We start from the raw sequence: 21193 nt of genomic DNA, 5'->3' as shown, positions 1-21193 counted from the left end.
TTAGAAAAGTGGTCTGGAAGGTTTGGTTCCGGCCTCTATGCGTTGATGGTCGTAGCAAAGCTAGCAAATGTCTGCATAAAGCATAAGCGAATAGGGAGAACCGTCAATACTTATCGATATTCGGTGGAGACGACGACGAAATAGGTGTCTCTCTATGAGCCACACCAGAGCCTGATCGAGGATCTAAGTCTGAAGCAGCAGTTGTTCCGGTTCCGGATCCTGTTCCTGTTCCTCCTCCGGATGCTAAAGCCCTTTTTGTGTTGGCATACACGTTCTGGGCAGACGACTTTGGATCTGAATAGTGAGCGGTCGAAATCTGGGTCATTGGCTGATCCCGAACCTGCAGTTCGCCTGATATCTTGTATGATGCTTTCAAAGCCTGCTCTTGATGCTCCTCAAGTTCTTGCGAATCCTGCAGTGGGGTGTTTTCGCGAGTTGTGAGTACAATTTTCGGAAGCTTTTCGATTTGCTCGATGACAAAGGTTTTTTCCGCCACAAACAAGTCATCATATTTTCTATCTGTGTTGAAAGTAGGAAGGAATTCCAGTAATATGTCTCTATTCTTCACTAGAATATCGGTGATAGCCTTGGTCTTACGTGGGTTTGCCACAAACACTTTGAAAATGTTAAAGGCCTCAAGCTGGATATTCTTCGACTTATCTCCCAATAGAATCATGATGAGTTTGAGATTGTGAGGAGAACTAACATAGGTTGTCAGCAGAGAGTAGTTTGCCTTGGTAAGTATGAGTTGAGAAAGAAGCTTGATTGACTCTCTCTTGGTCACATAGTTTGGATAGACGATCAATCTATTGATACTTTCGATGAACTGATTCATATTGGCTGCAAAAAAGTCAGCAGCCGCTTTCTTATGTACAGTAAGTAGTTCCGAAAGTATGGAAAACGCATCGGTAGACGTTTCAAAAGAGTCGTATGTGCAATATTCGAAATACTTCCAGAAATTTTCACTTCCAAGAATAATTCTGGCGATCTGTTCATATCTGATAGACTCTCTGAGCATAGATCCCATATTGAGGCTTATGTCCGGATTCTCGGGACCCTTTAAGAGGAGGGATAAAATATTTGGACGTTGCATTAGATAATCAACCGTAGGGGATCGATTGCCAATCTTTCTACGCAGAAGGGAAGTGAACAAGAAAACAACCGTCTTCCTTGTATCAAATTCAACGGCCTCAAAATGCTGGAGAAGAAGGTATAGCGCGTCTGTAGCATAAAACTCATGTGCTAATTGAGCCAATTGGTCCGGCTGAGGTTGTGAATCTGTATTATCGCCACTCAGAATAGTTCGAATTCCTTGTAAGTACCGCGTCACCTCCTCCTGTACCTTTTTTGGATCACTAGATGTGTCAAGCTTCGCCACCTGTTCGTTCAGCGCCCGAACCAGCTCTTTAGGAGTCTTCGGGCTCCGTTTGAACAAAAACGCCATTGACATAGAACAACTATTTTCAAGAGGCACTTAAACAAACAACGTCACGTAAAAGCGTGTAATGTTATCACACAAAAAGGGATCCACATAAAGGGGTAAGAGATCAACTGCGAGAAATGGCAAAAAAAACTGATTGTTTTCAAGGTCTGGTCGATCGACGAGCAGTGTACACAAAAGCAAAAATTCAATTTCCGATGCTGGGAATCGAACCCAGATCTGGACGGTGAGAGCGACCTGTGATAGCCATTACACTACATCGGATTTTTCAATTTTCAAAAATTAAGTGTTTTTTACAGATCAAATCTAGTTTAGAATAAAAGGTTTAATAGCATTTCAGGTTAACGTACAATGAAGAAAGGGTTAGTATTGATGCTAAATTTGCCAATCTAAAACAGTCTTGTATAAAACGGGAAACAAAGATTGACAGAGATCTGACTATCCTATAACCTATTTACTGAAATCCAATGTCATAAGGAACAATAAGTTCAACACATAGCTAAAAATTCTAAAAGAAACTATAGCCATATTAACTGAAATTATAGCAAGACATAATATAAAGACATGAGAGATATATGCTTATTCCTTTTTTCTAATTTGTGTATTTATTGGTCTGATGAAGAATTTAAGGCTAAAAAATCTCGTTAACAACAATTTCATTGCCAGCCCTCTTTATTCACTTTTACTTTTGAGAATGCGAAGGCACACAACATGAATAGATTTATGATATTTAGTTCGGGCTATAATTCTCGTGATCGGCGGGCAGAAATTGGCAAGAATTGTCAATAATCCATCTAATGTTATACCCGAAATGTACGCTTTGTACAGTGCCACGACAGAGTCGGAAATGATCGAAAAAGTACGATACATCTTTACGAGTCTCCTATATATAAAATCATTTGTTCATATAAACGGATTCATCATGAGATCCTGTTTTGCTTCAAAAAGTGACATTTTTAAACTAAGCCCTTTTTCATCTTCTTCCCACACTAGCTATTATAAATAAAAAGAAAAAAAAAAAATACATAGATAGTTCGGGGACGTAAAGCTCATGAACCACTAATATGAGATGAGGTTCATTACTTTCATTAAGAAATTACTATTAAGAGATTGAGAAATTCATGAAGTGTGTCGTTCAGCAAAGTTGAGATTAAACGTGGATGGAAAAATGTAAAGGTAAATAAATAAATGAGATTAGGGATTTTGGACAGCAACAACTTATCCTCTGGGCGAGTAAATCTATAACATAGTAATAAGGCAGACGTTGCATATTGATTGTAGTTGATATGTAGGGGTGAGCCTGATATAATATTATGTCATATTACGGTTTCCCATTTCCAAACGATTGAATTAAATTGAAAGGGCCAACACCGTAACCTTGGTTTTAAATATTCTAGCTAATATTTCAATGAATGGCACACGGTCATGCTTCCCTTTTTATCTGCGGTATCAACAATTGATCGATTTGATAGGCTAGAAAATATTTATAAAAGAATTTGAAACAGATGAGAACGGAACAGTATCATTAAGGGACAAAGGGACAAAACAAGATGCAAGAAATTCGCTTTCTGGCCAAAATAAGGGGGCCGTAGAGGGAGATATTCTGCATTTGAAAACCCCCTATATAAGTATAATGATTTCTGTAAATAAAGATCGTAAAGTGGGACAGAAAATTATAGTTGAGGTCTCAATCAAGTTCTGCTAAAATATATAATCAGCTTAGCGTTTCAAGGTCGAATGTAAGCACCGTTAAATTAATCAGAATAATCTAACTGAAATAGTTAAATATAATTTAAAAGATGCACGTATGAGTATGAAACATACATTCCTTCTTTTCTATTTAGTTGGCAGGAAGAAGTAGCCAAGAACAACAATTACTGACACGAGAACCCAGTAATTTTTTGATACCTCTTCCAGTTTCATTTTTTGAGAACGGTGAGACGATTATAGTGTATCTCACTTATCCTCGTAAGTTAACTACAATATTCATTAAGACTTACCAATCATTATAGTGTAAGATATGTTTTCATATCTCAGCTCAAGCGGTTTATGAATATTGTCCATTTGAAAAAGATATTCCTGATGACACCTCTCAGTCGTGTCTTCACATCATTGTAATCATATTGAAGAATTATTTACCGCTTTTAGCTCTCCACGTGTTAAACCTCTATTGTGTGACTTGATTCCGACGGTTTTGAATCAGCTAATATAAAATATTATTAAATAGCCAGTTAATATTGTGCACATAGCAGATGACACACTTATGTCAGTTGGGGCAAACAATCTCCCGTCTTGAAATTTGGAGCCCCACCTGTGTGTACACACCATAATTTGATTTTTTAGCATATCCATACATACCTAGGTTTTTCTAAGGCATTTAAACAACTTACCAGAAGTAGTAAGATTTCCTTCAAATTTACTGAAGTGTCCTCCTATTCAGCCACAAAAAAAAAATAATTCTATGCAGTTCTGGTGACCCTTTTCCAATTTATTTTCATCCTTAGGGCTGTACACATATACCCGTTTCAGTCATATATGAGCGAGCGGTCATCATTTTTGAGAAAATGCGATATACGTCTTGAGTGCCTGCCTAACCGACAACACATATGTTCTGTAATTTTTGAAGTTATAACAAACGCACCATTCTACAAACAAATAAAGATCAAGTTCGTATGATTATATTACAAAGGACTACAAGTCTCAAACTACAAATAATTCAATTGATCGCCACAGAATATTCATTAGTTACAGAATTTTGAGCATTACCATCTAACAAGATTTCTCAATATTACAAAGATTGTTATCATTGATGGGGTGGGTCGCAGCTACACAGTAAGGTTTCAACATAGGAACAAATTGTATCATTTTCAACAAACATTAAGCGACGCTTACTTTGATTGTCTTAACGATATTCACATTTTACCTTGATCACGGATTATCATCATCTACTCATGCATTCTACAAAAAATATGAACATTCGCATCGGCATCCGCAAACGGTGATCAAATAATACGTATCAAATGTCAAATGTCTTATAGTTAAGAGGAAAAGATGAATCGAATCTGCTTTTCCTTCTCAGGAATTAATTGATTGGTTGTATATGGATTGAAATTTGACCGCATTATCTTCACAAACATTTGTGCTTCATGCTTTACTAAGGCTCTCAACAAATCCAACATCACTAATGCCTATGTTACTGGTATAAAGGATGATCTCAACTTTGACGGTATTGACTTGGCGTACATCAAAGGAAATATGCATACAGGCTTTTTCGACATTTAGATAAAAAATATGTTAGATCGCCGCTCCCTTAATTAATTTTGTAATCATGAATGAAACATTCAAACAGTGTATAATCAGAAAATCACTATCTTGCTTCTTATTCGTCCTATCTGAAAGCAGAAATCTGCTTTCAGTGTACATTGTAATACCTAGATATTGATTGACAATGTGAGCTATTTGCAGAAACAGTAGCTAGAATAATATATAAATGGTCTTTCTTTGAATGGGAATGTTTTGTAGCAAATTTTCATTATCTCGATAAGAGAGTAGCAAATCTGTGTTTTCCGGCCCCTTTTACAATTCAATTATTGAAAATATTTTAGTACATATTATATGATACATAAATATGTTTTTGACAGCTTACTCCTCTAGATTGATTATTCCCCATGCGTTACAAATTGGTAATTGTTATAATTCATTACATTCGTCCTTATGGGTATAGCTCCGAGAGATATTTTTTATGAAAAACAAATTTTGTGATGTCATTTATAACATTTCTGCGCTCTCAGCCATATGATTACAATTTTCATCAACATATAAGGCCCATATGAATAATTGAAGGAGTCAGCAGCACCAACAAAGCAACCAAGAAACCATCCGGTAAATAAAAATCAATTTCCTCAACAAAATTGATATTGGGCTAAATTTTTCTTACATTAAGCCAGCCGCATCAATAAATGGTGTACATAATGTTCAATTTTGGGAAACAACAATATCATTGATAAAAATAATATAACAATAATACATTATACTTCATAAGAAACTTCATAGAGCTCAATGAATACAGAGAAAAGGAGTCCCCATTATTTAATGAGTTACAATTGTTGATCCTCCCCAAATTTATCAATAGAACCTAAAATCTACAATTAACTGTGAACGAGTCATCCCTTTGTCGCATATACTATGTGAAAATTTGTTGAACCTCACAGGCTTGTATTACTATAGATAGTTGGAAAGTCACAATATTGGAAAGTACTTCTTTGAGTATTTTGAAAACCAATGCTTAGAGATAGAGTCGCAATCTTTGTTAGGAAGATTCAGCAAAGCATCCATGGACAAAAATTGTCAGGTCATATCAGGCTATACCCTTCTTTATTCTACTGCATAAGAATTTGATATGGGCCCCCTGCTATCAAATGAATCACTACCTTTTGCATCATAAGGAAAAAATATGCTCAATACTACGTGCGACACCTCTTATGGTAAAAACCACTTCCTAGAAGGCTAAATGTCCACCACCACACCAGTAGTAACAATCGATATTTTTACACCGATTTAGAAATTCTTGCTCTTAGTATCCTTAGAACTCTTCCTCAACAAATTTTATGCATGTTCATGGTTGAATTGTGTTTGTTTTGAATAGCTTAGCCGAATATCAAATGAGAAAGTTAAACTTAACTTCTGTTGAATTGATTTGCCCAAAAACACTTACAGCAAGGGAAGCTTAAGCTAGAGCATCATACCTGCATCATACCTTATTGGTAGAATATGGCTTTCACTTCTTCAGTAAATCTTCACATTTTCTTTTCTCTGCCACATTTGACAACTAAGGTTCACGAACTCTTGTGGTTATCCAAAGATGGAAAGGGAAAGTTGTCCGCAGCTTCTGTTTTGAATACGAGACCACATTCAAGATATAAAATAAATGCTGTCGTTCCTCAGCAAAGCCTCTGTCTGAATCATTCGTTTTAACTAGCTCCATAAATAAAAGCTCAGAGTTCATCTATCTTTTCAATAAATCTACTCTACTTTTCTAGGGTTATATATTAACAATTCCTTAAAGGAAAAGTTTATCAAGTATAAATCAGATTTTTCATTATCAGTGGTGGGCCTCTACTATCGCAAATGCCCCAAAAATATAACAAGATTATTAGGATGGCACCACTCGTTTCCTTTAATTCAGATGATCCTTGCTGATTAGTCTTGACAAGTATGTTGGGTACTAGTATATTAATTCAGCTCAGCAATCATACATACTAGTGAATTTTAAACGATTATCACCTATGACGGGTGTCAATTTTTTGAGTGACCTCTTCAATGCTTGTAGGATCTGTGTCTACTTACCAGATAAATCCATCATGAACTATTTTCTTCCTGCTGTAATCATTAATGTTAGTCAGCCTATTCGAATTCAACCGTAGAAAGCATCAAAGTTATTACTAAGAATGTTCAAAAAGAAGCTCATATTTCTCTGCCGACTCAACAATTAGATGTAACTTAAACAAAAATAGGTAAGTCACTTGTCTTCTCTGTCTGTACAATTATCAAATGAATATCATCGGGAATATTGTTTTTAAATGCACTATATCTCCTTGATCTTCACACTATCTATAAAGTGATAGTTGGGTTTTGTTGAATCTTGTAGTCAACTACAACGAAAATATGTTTGAAAGTATATACTTTTTGCGTGTAAGACAGATTGTCTAACCATTTGGCATAAACTCTCTTTTCTCTTTTATTATTCATATATTATTCTGACGACATATAATACAATTAATGTTATGGCTGTACTTCAAAAAATTGCTGGCAGAAATTAGTCAAAACCTGTTAAGTAAAGATTCCCGAGTATGAATTACGATAGAGAAATGATGAAAAAAGGCTTAAAGTCTAGAAGAGAATTTTTTGAAGGTAAAACAGGATCTCGATGAAAGTATATGAATAAATAATTTTATATTTAGGAGACTAAGAAAGAGCATGCATGTGTCGACGTTTTCACCATTTTCTACACCGTTGTGTGGCACCGTTCAATACCTACATTCCGTGTATAACATTCCATGGATCATTGCCAATCTCTGCCATCTAAAGCATCAAAAATTACTTTGCCCGCCAATAATTCAGATTATAGCCCCGCAACTCTAATGATTCTTCTCTTTTTGAGTACCCGAAGAACGAAATCAAATCAAATGTAATCAAAGGTAATAAATAAATAAGTATATTAGTTACTAATGTTTATAGAAAATAGAAGTTCAGCATCCATGCCAAGAAGACCATTTCTTCTATGATTTTGATGCATATCCCTGTGATCATTATTCTGAAATTAATATTAATATTAATATTCTTTGCATACTGCTTTATGAAATATCACGAGTCAGTCTTGAATTAAACAAAGAGTTGGAGAATTACAAATATTAAGGATTTTCTTATTTATACGTTTCTCCCGGCCCATATTATTATTCCATTTTATTATAAGCACACACATAGTCAGCTAGTTTTACTACCAGTTCTTGAAATTGTTTGCCCAGATAATGAATGTATTGGTGTATTCAGTATGAGTCACAACCAAGCAGACATGAGAAGAGAAATTTGCACAAGGTAGAGTGTGCTGTGTTAACCAGAAATTGAGTGATACCTTCTTCCTTCTCTTCCCCCCTCCCTTCATCATGTGAAATCCAAGGTGAATATGCCCATAAACCTACTCACAGCAGAAAAAATATCCGGTATGATATTTTACAATACTGACTCAAATACCTACTGTAATAGCATTTTCTTTTGGTTATAAGAGCCGTCTCAATATAAACAATAAACGGGTGAGCCTGACTGGCAGTTCAAAAGAAAAACGATAGCTTGTCAAATTTTCAGTCTGCAGCAGTTTGAATCGATGGATGCAGAGCTAATTCTGCCGAACACAGCTCCAGTCATCTTAGAACCCTCAGTATCACCTACCACAACATAAAGTAGTCATTTATTGTGATATCGTAAACGTATACGGTATCAGTAATTCTAATGTTGCTCTTATGAACATTTCTATATGTCTGCCCTATTTAGGTCAATGTTCTCTCTTTCTCGAAGAGGACGGCGGCCGCTTAGTCTTAAAGAAACCATATTTTATGCTGTCTATGTGAAACAAGCCACCTTCCTTTAAAATATTAGGTGAAGCATGAACTTATTTTGAGACGGCCGAACACTGATGGTTCAATATGAAGTAGTGATCAAGATTTGTTAGCAATGTAAGCAGTAATTTTAGAGTCTCGACCTGAACGTCTGGAGCAATACTCTGAACTAATTAATGAAGAACTTTCCCAGTAGTTATACGATTGTCACATCCCAAATTTTTTTATAAAGTTATAGGATTTCAAATCAACAATTGTCAATATAGATAATCGCAAGAGAAATTTTCAATGCTTTGAATTTTTTGTCCCTTGTTGATATTAGAGCTATATTGAATAAGGTAACTATTTTTAGGAAATTCGAAGCATCCTTCTATTGGTAGGTACTTTTTTTCTTGCTCTTGTGCACCAATAATTATTTGGTTTCGAGTGATTACTTTTCTGTTCGGCACTGCAACGGAATGACGTATAACTCAATCTGAAGAGAACAATATATATTCTAATATTATATCGTCTACATTATTTATGCATAAATTTAAATCATTTACAATTTACACTTTACACATCCATCTTCTCCTCCTGGAGAAATCTTGTTTGCTGAAGTTCACCGAATCATTTTTCAAAGCCAAAGACCATCCATAATTAAAATGGACACACACGATTGATTTTGGTTGAGGGATCGAGGATTATATTACGGATAGTACTTCAGTTAGGCTATAATCAAAATGTCGCCTAGAGACTTCTTAATTGCTCGAACCATAATATCTCGAATTAACTAAACATTTGAGCTCTGAACAGCCTGCACAGCAGTACACCAATTTATCATTAGAAGAGGAATCGTCTTTGATTTTGCCTGAAGTAAGTAAATAGAAAACAAACTACTGAACTAAGAATATATTTGTTATATTTGTTTGAGACATGAAATTGTACATCGAATATGAAATTGTCAGATCCTCTTAAAAACAATATGTTTCAGTAAGAGACAATCTATATTCGTACATTTGAATAATGACGCAAGCTACTCTCAGAAGTCAATCAACCTCAAGACATTTCATCTTGTATTCTTGGTGTCCTATTATAGATAAACCTAATTCTGAACTATGCCCTTCGATTGACGACGTAATTATTATGTACTTTAAACTTACAATTGTAAGCTGACCGCAAGATTCAACAAGACTTAAGTTTCGCTATGAAGTATGTCATCTCTTCATAACTAAATTGATTTTTGAAGTATCTCTCATTTGAGAGCAATATCTTTGATGACACTTACTCAACTTTCACAAATAATTTCCCCTTCTAGGAACAAAATCACTTAGCAAGTGCGATATTTGAATCTAATTGTTTTCCTTCTCTCCACTTGAGTAGACGCTGATTACACAAGATCTACAAGTTGATAAACATTCCACTCCCGTATAACCTTTTGGTATTGAATATATTATTGCAAATAAAATGCTTGTAATGCTTCACAGAGACACAGACATCTATAAATTTAGGAATTGGAATACCATCTGACAACACACACCATAACTGCCACCACACCTGGATTCTTTTTTTTGCCCAACCTGTAGGTATATATGATATATGATATGCACCCTCCTTAACGTTTAATTTTCATCTAACAAAGATTAAAAGTTACTGTCTCATTATTATCTTTTATAAATGTCCAACCTGAAGCCAGACATGTGTTTCTGGTCATCATCCAATTTTTTAATGCTCCTCCTTTTCATCACATGTTCTAACATCCAAAACTTCCCTTGAATAAATAAATATTCCAAATAGCACCCACCTATCACCACCGCTAAACAAACCATTTCTTCCCAACTAGGAAGCTGAGTTATATAATCCATAGTTATTATTCTTCTTATTGCATATTGCACTAAATTCGTTTCCATACATTTGTATTTTTTGTTAACTAAGATTCCTTTTTACCTTGGGGGGTTAACAAATTTAACACTCATATAAAGTATATATTAGTACATAATAAACTAGCTCGTTTTATTTTTGTTAGATCTTTACTAACAATACTACCTTACATGATAAACGATAAGAGTAGAGAGAGATATTTAGTTTCACTTTTACCTAAAGCCAAATAAAGTCGAGGGGTTGTAGAAATATATTCTACAGCAAGGCTATGACTGTGAGTACATATATGTACAGGAAACTCAAGAATAACAAAATACTGTTGAACTAGATGAACATGAAATTAGCTGGTTAGGAATTACATTAAATATTTCAACCAATACACCAACCTTGAGCTACATTACCAGTGTTATGTTATGTTATAAGCTTAATAACAATTTTCTTTTGAATAGTATTTTAAGAAGTGTGTGGAAATTCACTAAAATATTATAATATATAAAGAAATAAATATATGAGATCGATTTTGTTTGCACATGAATGTTTTGTACTAAATTATAGTGATAAAAGAAAAACGAAATATGTTCCCTTTCCAATTTCAACTATTTGCGGAAGGTAATCGATATATGTTTACAATCTGTACACCACCATACCAACATAAATTGATTATCACTTTTTCATAGAGAGTGAGTGCCACAATATCATTATTAGTTTTAGACAAAGATGTATCACTAAAAATAATATATGTTTCATCCAACTTGACATTCATTATATCAAAGATTCAGATGCGAATGATCATGAGTAACAAACAACGTCAAAAAACTGTTACTTACTGAAACGAAGAGAGGTATGGTATTAGCTAGGTTTTGTAATGTTCATTACTGCCTTGATCTTTACAAATGAAAACCACCATAGTAGTACCCTCAGTGATCATCATGCAGTGAAAGTATTTTACACTATTGGTAATGTAAGTGGTGTAACATTAGGTTTCTTCACATATGGAATGGTTGAACGACAGTTATTTATTACTTGCCAATTAGATGGCGGATAATTTTGGAAAAGGATATAACATTTTCATGGTTATCATTGCAATTATCCAAAGTTTTTATAGTCTGAATCAAAAGTAATGTCTGCTGATTAAATAAAGCGATACATGTTATGTGTATCACTCGGCGGCAGAATCAGATTTAAAGTAACCTTAGTCTTGTCGCCATTACAATTTGAAGGAGTGACCATTTCCATTTCCAACCCATAGAAATGCATGCACAACCAACCTATTGTTATCGATAATATTTGAGAACTAAAATCAAAATGATTGGATTTCGTTGTATTTGGTTTTTGTAACAAGGATTTTATGTTCTGCTCTAAACTATATTGATTGGTCTGTTGCTGTAGAACCTCCGAAAGTTATTTCATTCAAAGAAGTGTATCTTCTATTCTCGAATTGCTCAGACCATTATTTTGATACTATTCATTCCAAATGATAATTACTATTCAAGCATGTTCTTAGTTTTCATCAGCCAATGTTGCCAATGTTGAGGACAAAGCAAGAAGCAGATTATGATTACAAAACAAATGTATAATTCTATCAACCATAAATCAATATGGGCTGCAAAATAAATTATAGCCATTTAATGAATTCAAAGAGAAGGCGCAAAAGGTCACCTTTACCAATTTGCCTCATTTGTGGTACAGGCCATAGGTAGATAGCTCATACACATGCATGTGTCTATGTACGAGGCTATGTATGAGAGAGCGCATGTGCATCCTATATCCTATAGGAAAGTTTCATGGATTCCTTATTGCAATTTCATTTCAATATTCAGTGTAGATGGATGATTCGACAATTCAGCTGTCGAGATATGCCTTATTTATCTATCCTTGTATTGAAGGGCTATTACAAACTTTTACCAGATTTGTTTATCAATTCACACTGGCCAAAATATTTATATTTTAGATTGGGTATGAACAAACAAACTGACCGTACTATTTTCAACTTTAAATGGCTCATACTATATTCTCCACAGAACTCTAATTTGTTCTCCGCCAGCAACAGACGCGTGGAGAACTTGAATATTATTGTTTAAACGAAAGCATGGCCATTGCAGCGATTGACAGGGATAAAACGAATTTTGGACCTATAGAAACATTATGACATCAGTTTACAAAGTGTGTATGACAGGCTGAAAATAGAACACCAAGTGGATATGATACTGAGCAGATATCATATCATGTTCATGAAGAAATGGGAATACTCAATGAAGAAGCGCCGTGGTCCCGATTACCAAATAGGAAACTTAAAAATTGTTAGTAACAATTTAAGGATCCGCCGGGGAAAGAACCAATAACAATAACTTGGTTCTTTCCTAATAAATAATACTGGAAATATCAATTTATTTACTAATAACATAAGATGGTTTGAGTTGCCAGTTGCTGTTTTCAATGTGTTGAGCTCTTATCTTTCATTTAAAGCTTCTTAACTCTTTGATTATCTGGTAACTTAACTTCTATGTCTCTTTATTCCTAACTTCCTAATTGAGAGGTGTCGACCTATCGACGTTTGACAATATCTGCTTTCTTCTTCTAGAGATAATGAATCGATTATAATTATTATTACTTCTGGGGTAAGTAGTAAAATCTCCTTATCTATGCGGTTATAATATCTATATGTATGGCATAATATCTCGGCAATACTGAATAGTCGACTAGAAAGGAAAAGAATATTTTATTGCATGAACGAGCGATTTTTCGGAATAGAATAAGATCGATAATCAGATCACTATTCTAATTACCCATTTATATCACAGTTCCAATAAGTATATATGGAACATCCAACATATGGTCGGATATATGTAATGAGGGCCCATTTATGGGTCCGATAACAAATTCCTTAGATGGAACCTCATAAATACACGTCTTATGAAAATGCACAGACTTGATTACGGTTAATTTTACATTTTTGTATTTCAATAGTGATTCAGCATATATTTACCGTAAGAGAATCAGGGTTGTTTGTAACAGGAAATCAAGACTAACAGATATCTTGCAGTTGATTGACGTCGGAAAAAAACTTCCGTTTTTGTCCAAACATGAAAGGTTGTTATCCGCAACACCACCTTGAATATGAAATCAAGCTTAAGACATGCAATATATGATAACATTTATAAAATAACTACATACGGACGTTTAGCCCTTATCAAGGCACTCAACGAAACTATTACGAACAGACTAAGAAACTTTCGCCACAAAGGCATTATTGAAGACACAGACAGAAACTACTACAAACAAAAGACCTAGTACAAATAAATTCTTACCAACCGGTCCAGCAAAACTAATACTGAAATGTTTCTACTGAAAACATCACAAGCAAGGGCCTTGTTAGGACTTAAGTATATGCGCTATCAGAGTCGTCTATTTAAAAACGATTACGAAAATCGTTACAAAGTTTATCAATCAACAATCATTATTCAGAGCAAGACAAATCAAGGCATTTCATGCATTTGAATGCACCTTAAACAGTCAGCGATAAAGGTTTGAATTTTGCTAGCGTCATGGTTGCTTGCCGGTATGTTTAAGCTGTGTATTATTAAGGCTTTCTCCAAGAAACAATTTGATCTAACTATTATCTGATCTCAGAAACTATAACAGCGATTTAGGAAACTATTAGCTGATCTAGAAAATTACTCTCTCATTTAAGAAACTATAATTGAGCTGAGAATTTTTTTTTACTAGCACAAACACAATATTATATTTATGAACGTGAACTTTCTATTTACGAGATCGACATCTTATTAATATATGAGCAGTTAGTCCACCACTGTACCCATTATAACGAACAAAGCATCAATAACTAACGCAGGACAGCAGTGGATATATGATTTTTATTGCAATTCGATTTCTTATCATCATTATGTTAAGGGCCCAGGAAAAACTATCATTTCTTAAAAGGTTAGATGCAACATTATTTGCTATCGTTACTCTGAAGTGAAATCTCATCAAGGCACACTTACCACTCTGAACTCGATTAAAACACAAAAAAACGATTAATTAAAGCCCCACAAAACAAGCAATAATTATAGGGATGAAATCATGTCTTTCATTAGACAATACCGATCACCCAATACACAAGAAATTCAACCCTAAAATCTCCATTACCAGATAAACTATGATTTATTATTTTTTCTCGCAAGGATAGGCAACTTCGATGTGAGTTTAGCCATGCCAAATGGGTGACATCCAAGCATGAGACCAATTTGACGTGGAAGATCGATGATCTTTTTCAAACAGAGCGGTATTGTAGGAGGTATAATACATCATAGTCACGTGATTGCAATTGAAGAGCATAGAGATAGGTTTGTTCAGATTAGGCAATCAAGAAAAAAAGATGTCTTGAGGTCGATTGTCTACTTAGATGGACAGGATTATCTTCAATGCTAGTGTAAGGAATGTTATTTACATTTTGTATGTCCAGAATGTGATCGATCATTCCAAATATAAGAAATACGACATCGCATATCGTATATTGCTCAACTATGTAAATGCAGCTCAACAAATTCATAAACCTTTAATAAATCAAATTCTGGTTTTCCAGGGTGTTTATCTTCAATCTCTATTAGGACAAGTTTAAAAGTGAATATTATATTAGCCAATAAGATAGCTTGAGATACTAAATAAAATAAAATACGAGCGAGCACGCGCGAGCTATCAAGGACACTTTCTTATCTTGGAGATACAAGAGAGACAGGAGATAAGAAATGGAGATAAGAGATCCCATTATCAGATAATGAACCAGAAAGATTAGTATCATCATTAAAATTGTCATTATTTTTACTCTAGAACCCCTTTATATAACGACTATTCTTGCACCTATTATATCACATCTGTCCTCTTGGGGTGAGTGGCCCGACTTGGAAGATACCTCGAAACCGGTCACTTACAATTATAGTGAGAGGATTTATCAGAGAATAGCCTGGGTTACCTTATTGAGAATTATTGAAGTTTGAATGCTGACTCTAACAGAAAAAAAAAGGATTTTATGATACCTTTCGAAATACATCTTTACAAGAAGGAGAAGAACATATTATAAGAAAGAGAAGTCAAAAAATCTATTATAATAATAGACCTCTTAGTACTCCATACTGCGAGTAGTTTTGGAAGCTGACTTCTGGATTAGATAGAACACTAAACTAAAACTACAAACTGATAACCTTACATCTAAACTAAATCAATAGTTAACAATCCATTATGAATAGGAAGTAAATTTCTTCATCAAATCAAAAACATTCACACGTCCAAATTTTCTATACAAGCGCGGGTGGTTTAGTGGTAAAATTCACCGTTGCCATCGATGAGCCCCCAGTTCGATTCCGGGTTCGCGCATGTACTTTTTTCAATTTTTGCACAACTAGATGGACTGGAAAGCCAGATGAAAGATGCAGGTATTAAATATAAAAGTACAAAATGTAGACAACAGTCGGCAGTAAGGAGTGATTGTGAGAAGGGAACTCTTCTATTCGGTAATTTTTAAATCTTGGTTCCATTTAGTGAAAAATCTGTCTTTGTTGTCGGCAAACAACCGCTTCAAAGCATCCGTATACAACTGATGATAATACTGAATTTCTTGAGATGAGACAGGATCACCGGGCTTATTTCCATAAAGCCTCTTAATGGGAATTGGCTTTCCAAAGACGATATTAATAGGCCTTCTGTAAGGTAATAGACCAAAATCGTAGTTAAAGATACCACGAGAAGTGATGATGGGCAGAGTAAAACCCAAATTCTTCTTGAGCCAGTTCTGTACGTATCTCAAAAGTCTCTTGGGTAATTTCTCTGAAGGATCGAGCTTATCTTCACCTTCCTTGGTGTAGTAGACACTATAAATATCATTTTCACCGAAGCCATATGAGGGAACAAGACAAAGATCGTTTTCGCCTGGCTTGATAATACTGGAATTGCTGATTCCGGCCATCTTCAAAGCCATCTTTATAAATCCCTTTCTGCGATTAAGAACTATAGAATTCAGACCGGGCCTGGCCAGCAAGCTTTCAGAGGCTCCACCGATGACTATACTCACACTTTGATCTTGGCCAAGAAGAGCAGAAATACCTTTACGTGTAACCAGACCTACACCAAGAGCCATAATATAATCACGATAAAAGGGTAACATGAACTGGTTGACCAACGTTAATAGAAAGCAATGAATTCCGGGAAAAAACTTATTGATTTCAAGTCCCTCACCGACAAATGCTCCTGTAATTCCGAAAGCAATGACTCCATGAGGATGATAGCAAAAAATGTATCTGGGGCCGGTACGAATTTCCTTAGTCAAAGACTTTCGATCTCTCCTAACGAAACCCAATCGAAAGAGAAATGGCCTAATAAAGCGAGGAATAAACCACGTGACAAAAAAGTTATAACTGTCAACGTATTGACCAGCTACTTCGACTGTAGTAAAAGTGGGTTGAAGTTCTTGAGTCTTGTGCATTTTGATTGGGAAGTAGTCACAAAAGTGTCGATACAGAGGCAAATTTCGCACCCAGTCTGATCTCTTAAGAACATTCGCACCTGTGGAAGGCGATTTATCAAACCAGTAGCAAAACAAAGTGTAATAAAGTAGAAAAGGCCATAAAAAGGGAATCGTCCAGAGGTAAAAAAACAACCAGGGAAGTACTATGATGGAGCTGGAGTGGAGAAAAACAGCCAAGGTTTCCAGTCTTCGCTTCCAAGAGGAACCAAATGGTGGCGAATGATTGGATCCATAAGGCCTATATCTCGGATAATCTAAATTACCGGCAGACATTGGCTTTTTCTGAACAAGGAGCAGAATAGAGAAAAGGATGATGAAATCCCCATCAGATCAATCGAGGATCTTGTTGAGTTCCCCCCAAAAAAAACGCAGCACAATGATTCAATCTGGTGTAAGGATGAACATGCAAATGGTTATCGAGATCCATTCTAGCATTAAGTAAGTGTATTGAATTCGAATTAGATATATATATGCCATATGAAGTATATAGAAAAGATGTGCATACCTAATTCTTACTCTACAATTTCAAGGTCTTTGTCCCACTTTGTCAAATACTTGGATTTATTCCTGTTAAACAGAGTCATCAATTGGCACACGTAGAGCTTATGATAATGGTCTAGTTCCTCCTGAGAAACAGGACTTCCGGGATTATTACCGTACAGACGTTTTATAGGTATAGGTTCACCAAAGACAACATCTATAGGTCTTCTAAAGGGAAGTAATCCAAAGTCGTAGTTGAAGATACCCCTTGAAACGACAATTGGTAATGTGAATCCACTTCTGTTCTTTAACCACATCTGACAGTACTTCAACAATCGCTTAATATAACCATCGGCCTGATCTGTTGCATGATCGTTAGTATAATAAACATCATAGATGTTATTTTCACCGAATCCATAAACAGGAACAAGTGATATATCGTCTTTATCGTCTTTTACTTGATCTTGTGAATCACTATGACCACACATTTCAAGTGCTAGTTTGATGAACCCTTTTCTCTTTTTCAAAACAAGACAATTGAGACCTGGCTTCGAATAGAGACTCTCCATAGCACCACCAACAACGATAGCAACACTGTAATCTTGCTGTAAGATCGCCTTTAGATTATCTTTGTTCACCGTTGTTGCCCCAAGACTCATTATGTACTCTCTGTAGAAGGGAAGAGTGAATTGATTTACTAGAGTAGTCACGAAGCACCTGATTCCAGGAAAAATGCGGCTGAAGTCAGCACCTTCCATAGTCATGCCACCTGTCACACCCATAGCCATGATTCCGTGAGGATGATAACCAAAAATATACCTGGGACCATTCCTCACCTTACGAGAAACAGATTTCTTTGTTTTTCCCACCAATTGTAGTTTGAATAGTATTGAGAGAAGAAATTGTGATAATAAATGACGAAGAAAAGTATCGTAAACTTCACAGTCAACCGTCTTTGATATGAATGTAGGTTTCAAATCGACAGATTTGTGCAAAGTGATTGGAAAATAGGACGATAAGTAGCGATAAACTGGAAGATTTCTAACAAAGGGAGAATATCGAGATGGAGAGTTACCGTTGAAAGGAGTTCGGTCGAACAAATAGAAAAAAACTGTATAGATGGTCATAACAGGCCACAGGGGAGGAAAACACCATAGAAAAAAGTAAAGGAAGGTGAAGAGGATCAAGGAAGTGGAATGAACCATCACCACTATCGTCTCTAACCGACGCTTCCAAGGAACTTTAAAGGGAATTCGGATCATATTGTGTGGACGATACTTGGGGAAATCCATCAAGGAATTCACCTTAGAATCTACTTTCGTAACCATCTGAAAGTGATTCACGGGATCTTTGATTCCGATGCCGTTTGAATCAATTGTTGGCTCTGCAAGATGCTGAAGACAATAGTTGATTCAGAACTGAAAAGTTGTCCCCCTCAACCTCCCCACCACTCAGCCTTGTAGCAGCTGGTGTAAGGATGACATATAATTATAATCATCAAAATCTCTCATTCATCTAGGATACACATAGAGCATAAAAAGAAGCAGTAAAACAAGAACAAAAAGAGACAAATACAAAGAGGAGGAGGAATAAACAGGATATAGAAATACCTTCAAATGAAGTAGAGGGGAGATGAGAAGAAGGAAAAAGGGAATCTGTAGTCGTAGTCATTAAACGTAAGCATAAAGTAACCTTTATAAGAAATACTCGTTATTATTCTTCTGGGTCTTGGAAGGATTCATCATTAGAGTGTCATCAGGCACAGCACTGAATATTTGAAAATTGATATTCAAATGATCATCAACTTTCATGACACTGGCAACATTACCGCATCGATAACAATAATTAGGGGCTGACCAAACGGTTACCACATCTTTATCAGGGAAATGGTACCTAAAACCTTCCATTACCAACTGGTGTGCTCGGGCGATTAGTTGAAGATTGTTTATGTGATTGAATTCACGGGCCACTTTAGCACCAAAGAGCCAACCTGCCCCGCGAGGTGAGATTGCCCAAGTATCGACATTATCCGGGTCTGACCACACCAAATCGCAGAAGCCGCCCTCATGGGGCACCTCTTGAGCTCTACTGAGGACTCTGATTTGATCGAGCATTCGAATCTCTGGAGAGAGACCTCCATGTATGCATAAGATACGTCCATCGATAATGGCACTTAATGTGAGAAAGTCAAACACCTGACAACAGTACTTCCACACCATAGTGGATCCATATTTAGTGAGGCATTCTTCATAAAATCCATAAACCTGAGTGATTTGTCGAGATTCGTGATTACCCCTAACTAAGGTGATATGTTGAGAAAACTTCACCTTCAAGATCATCATAAGAGTGAACGTCTCTAACGAAAAGTATCCTCTGTCTACGTAATCGCCCAAGAATATATAATTGGTACTCAAATTCGAGTCCGAAGGGAATCCTCCTGCAATTTTAAACAATTCTAATAAATCATGAAATTGCCCATGTATATCTCCGCACACTGTAACAGGAGACTTCACCGGTTGTATATTGGACTCCTCCATGAGGAGGTCTTTAACTTTCTCACAGAGAATCTTCATATCGCTCTCTGGAAGATATTTGCAATTCTTGATATCTTCAAGCCATTGATCTGGTCCTCTTTCCACCATTTTGTGTGTAAACTTGTTAAGCAGAGAAGGAAGAAGTTATATAGATACGCTGAGCGACTGAGTGCTTTCTTTAAATGTCCTGTGCGCCAATAAAAGTTCTGCCGAAGCGATATCCCAAGTTGGCGGCAGCGGCGGCGACGGCTCCTCCTATTCAGGAGGAAAATTTTTTGGCCGGCCGGCCACCATGTGCGCGGCTCGCTCTCTCTCTCTCTCCCTACTAGACTCATATCTATTCCCCTCAATTACTACGTAGCTAAGTACTTACAAATGACTTAATCTCTCCTTGAGTCTATCGTTGAGATCCTTTAAGAACGGATCCTCCATAAGTTTTTCTGGTGAGAATGTCTCTGCTATTCTGTCTCTACCGGTGATATATGACCTAGGAATAGAGAAGTGCATTCCATCGATTGGACTAATGCCGAATTTTGTAGCTAGGTTTTTAAGCTGTTTGTAAGCATTCTCTCCTCCGCTACTAGCAAACGTAATCAAGGTACCCGGTTTCCCGCCAAATTCATTGAAGAGATGGTCGAACATTATCTTGAGGTATCCAGAGTATGAGTGATTGTACTCTGGAGTTATGATAACGTAAGCATCACATTCAGAGACTGCATGCGCCCACCGCCGGATTACGGGATTGACATAATCATCGGGGGATATAACAGCCAGAGGAGCAACAGGATTTATACACTCAGGAAGAATGTTGATCGGCTTGACAGGAGTATAGATCTTCACTTCAGAGTCGGGACAAGACTGCTTGATGCAATATTCTACCCAGGACGCTATACCTTTGGTATTTCCCGAGGCTCTAAAAGATCCCACTAAAAGTCCTATTATCTTTCTTGTTGTCATAATGAGTGTGGGGGGTGGGACAAATTGACGCTACACTTTAGTCGGAAATATTGGGGCCTACGAAGATAAGAAGAAGAAAAAGTTCACCATGAAATATAGTCGAGAAGGAAATATCGGTAACAGTTGAGATCCAGTGATTTCGGGTGATTTGTAATCCTCATTGGTGTAAGGAAGTTTATCATCACATCTGGACTGCCAGGGATGGTGTTAGACATAGTATTGCAGTTATATAGCACCGATAGAAGATTCTCGGATGCTTCAAGAGGTGGAGAATTCCAGGCCATAGGCG

At 36.1% G+C, this 21193-nt stretch overlaps 5 protein-coding genes and 2 non-coding genes across 7 annotated transcripts; 1 reads left to right on the top strand and 6 right to left on the bottom strand.

Annotated features, from left to right (window-relative positions):
* Window positions 1–103: 103 nt before the first annotated feature.
* FOA43_001467 (uncharacterized protein) lies at window positions 104–1444 on the bottom strand (the record flags this gene model as incomplete). Its single annotated transcript, XM_038921780.1, has 1 exon — window positions 104–1444. The coding sequence occupies one exon, from the start codon at window positions 1442–1444 to the stop codon at window positions 104–106; it is 1341 nt and encodes a 446-aa protein (XP_038777708.1).
* Window positions 1445–1633: 189 nt separating this feature from the next.
* FOA43_001466 lies at window positions 1634–1705 on the bottom strand. Its single transcript has one exon. It is a non-coding gene; the product is annotated as a tRNA-Glu (tRNA).
* A 14010-nt stretch (window positions 1706–15715) lies between these two features.
* On the top strand, window positions 15716–15786 carry FOA43_001465. The gene has a single exon. It is a non-coding gene; the product is annotated as a tRNA-Gly (tRNA).
* A 197-nt stretch (window positions 15787–15983) lies between these two features.
* Window positions 15984–16891, bottom strand: FOA43_001464 (uncharacterized protein; the record flags this gene model as incomplete). Its single annotated transcript, XM_038921779.1, has 1 exon — window positions 15984–16891. A coding segment is annotated over one exon (908 nt), but the record flags the coding sequence as incomplete, so codon positions are not given.
* Window positions 16892–17445: 554 nt separating this feature from the next.
* On the bottom strand, window positions 17446–18195 carry FOA43_001463 (uncharacterized protein; the record flags this gene model as incomplete). The annotated part of the gene is made up of 2 exons (XM_038921778.1): window positions 17446–18014; window positions 18192–18195. The coding sequence occupies 2 exons, from the start codon at window positions 18193–18195 to the stop codon at window positions 17446–17448; spliced, it is 573 nt and encodes a 190-aa protein (XP_038777706.1).
* A 912-nt stretch (window positions 18196–19107) lies between these two features.
* On the bottom strand, window positions 19108–20055 carry SIT4 (sporulation-induced protein; the record flags this gene model as incomplete). Its single annotated transcript, XM_038921777.1, has 1 exon — window positions 19108–20055. One exon carries the CDS (start codon window positions 20053–20055, stop codon window positions 19108–19110), a length of 948 nt encoding a protein of 315 aa, XP_038777705.1.
* Window positions 20056–20316: 261 nt separating this feature from the next.
* Window positions 20317–20904, bottom strand: FOA43_001461 (uncharacterized protein; the record flags this gene model as incomplete). Its single annotated transcript, XM_038921776.1, has 1 exon — window positions 20317–20904. One exon carries the CDS (start codon window positions 20902–20904, stop codon window positions 20317–20319), a length of 588 nt encoding a protein of 195 aa, XP_038777704.1.
* Between the last annotated feature and the right edge of the window lie 289 nt (window positions 20905–21193).

This window comes from Brettanomyces nanus, chromosome 1 (genome assembly GCF_011074865.1).
Source record: "Brettanomyces nanus chromosome 1, complete sequence".
Taxonomy (NCBI): Eukaryota; Fungi; Ascomycota; class Pichiomycetes; order Pichiales; family Pichiaceae; genus Brettanomyces; species Brettanomyces nanus.
The sequence above is the reverse complement of the archived record's forward strand: the minus strand, read 5'-3'. Positions and strand labels throughout refer to the sequence as shown.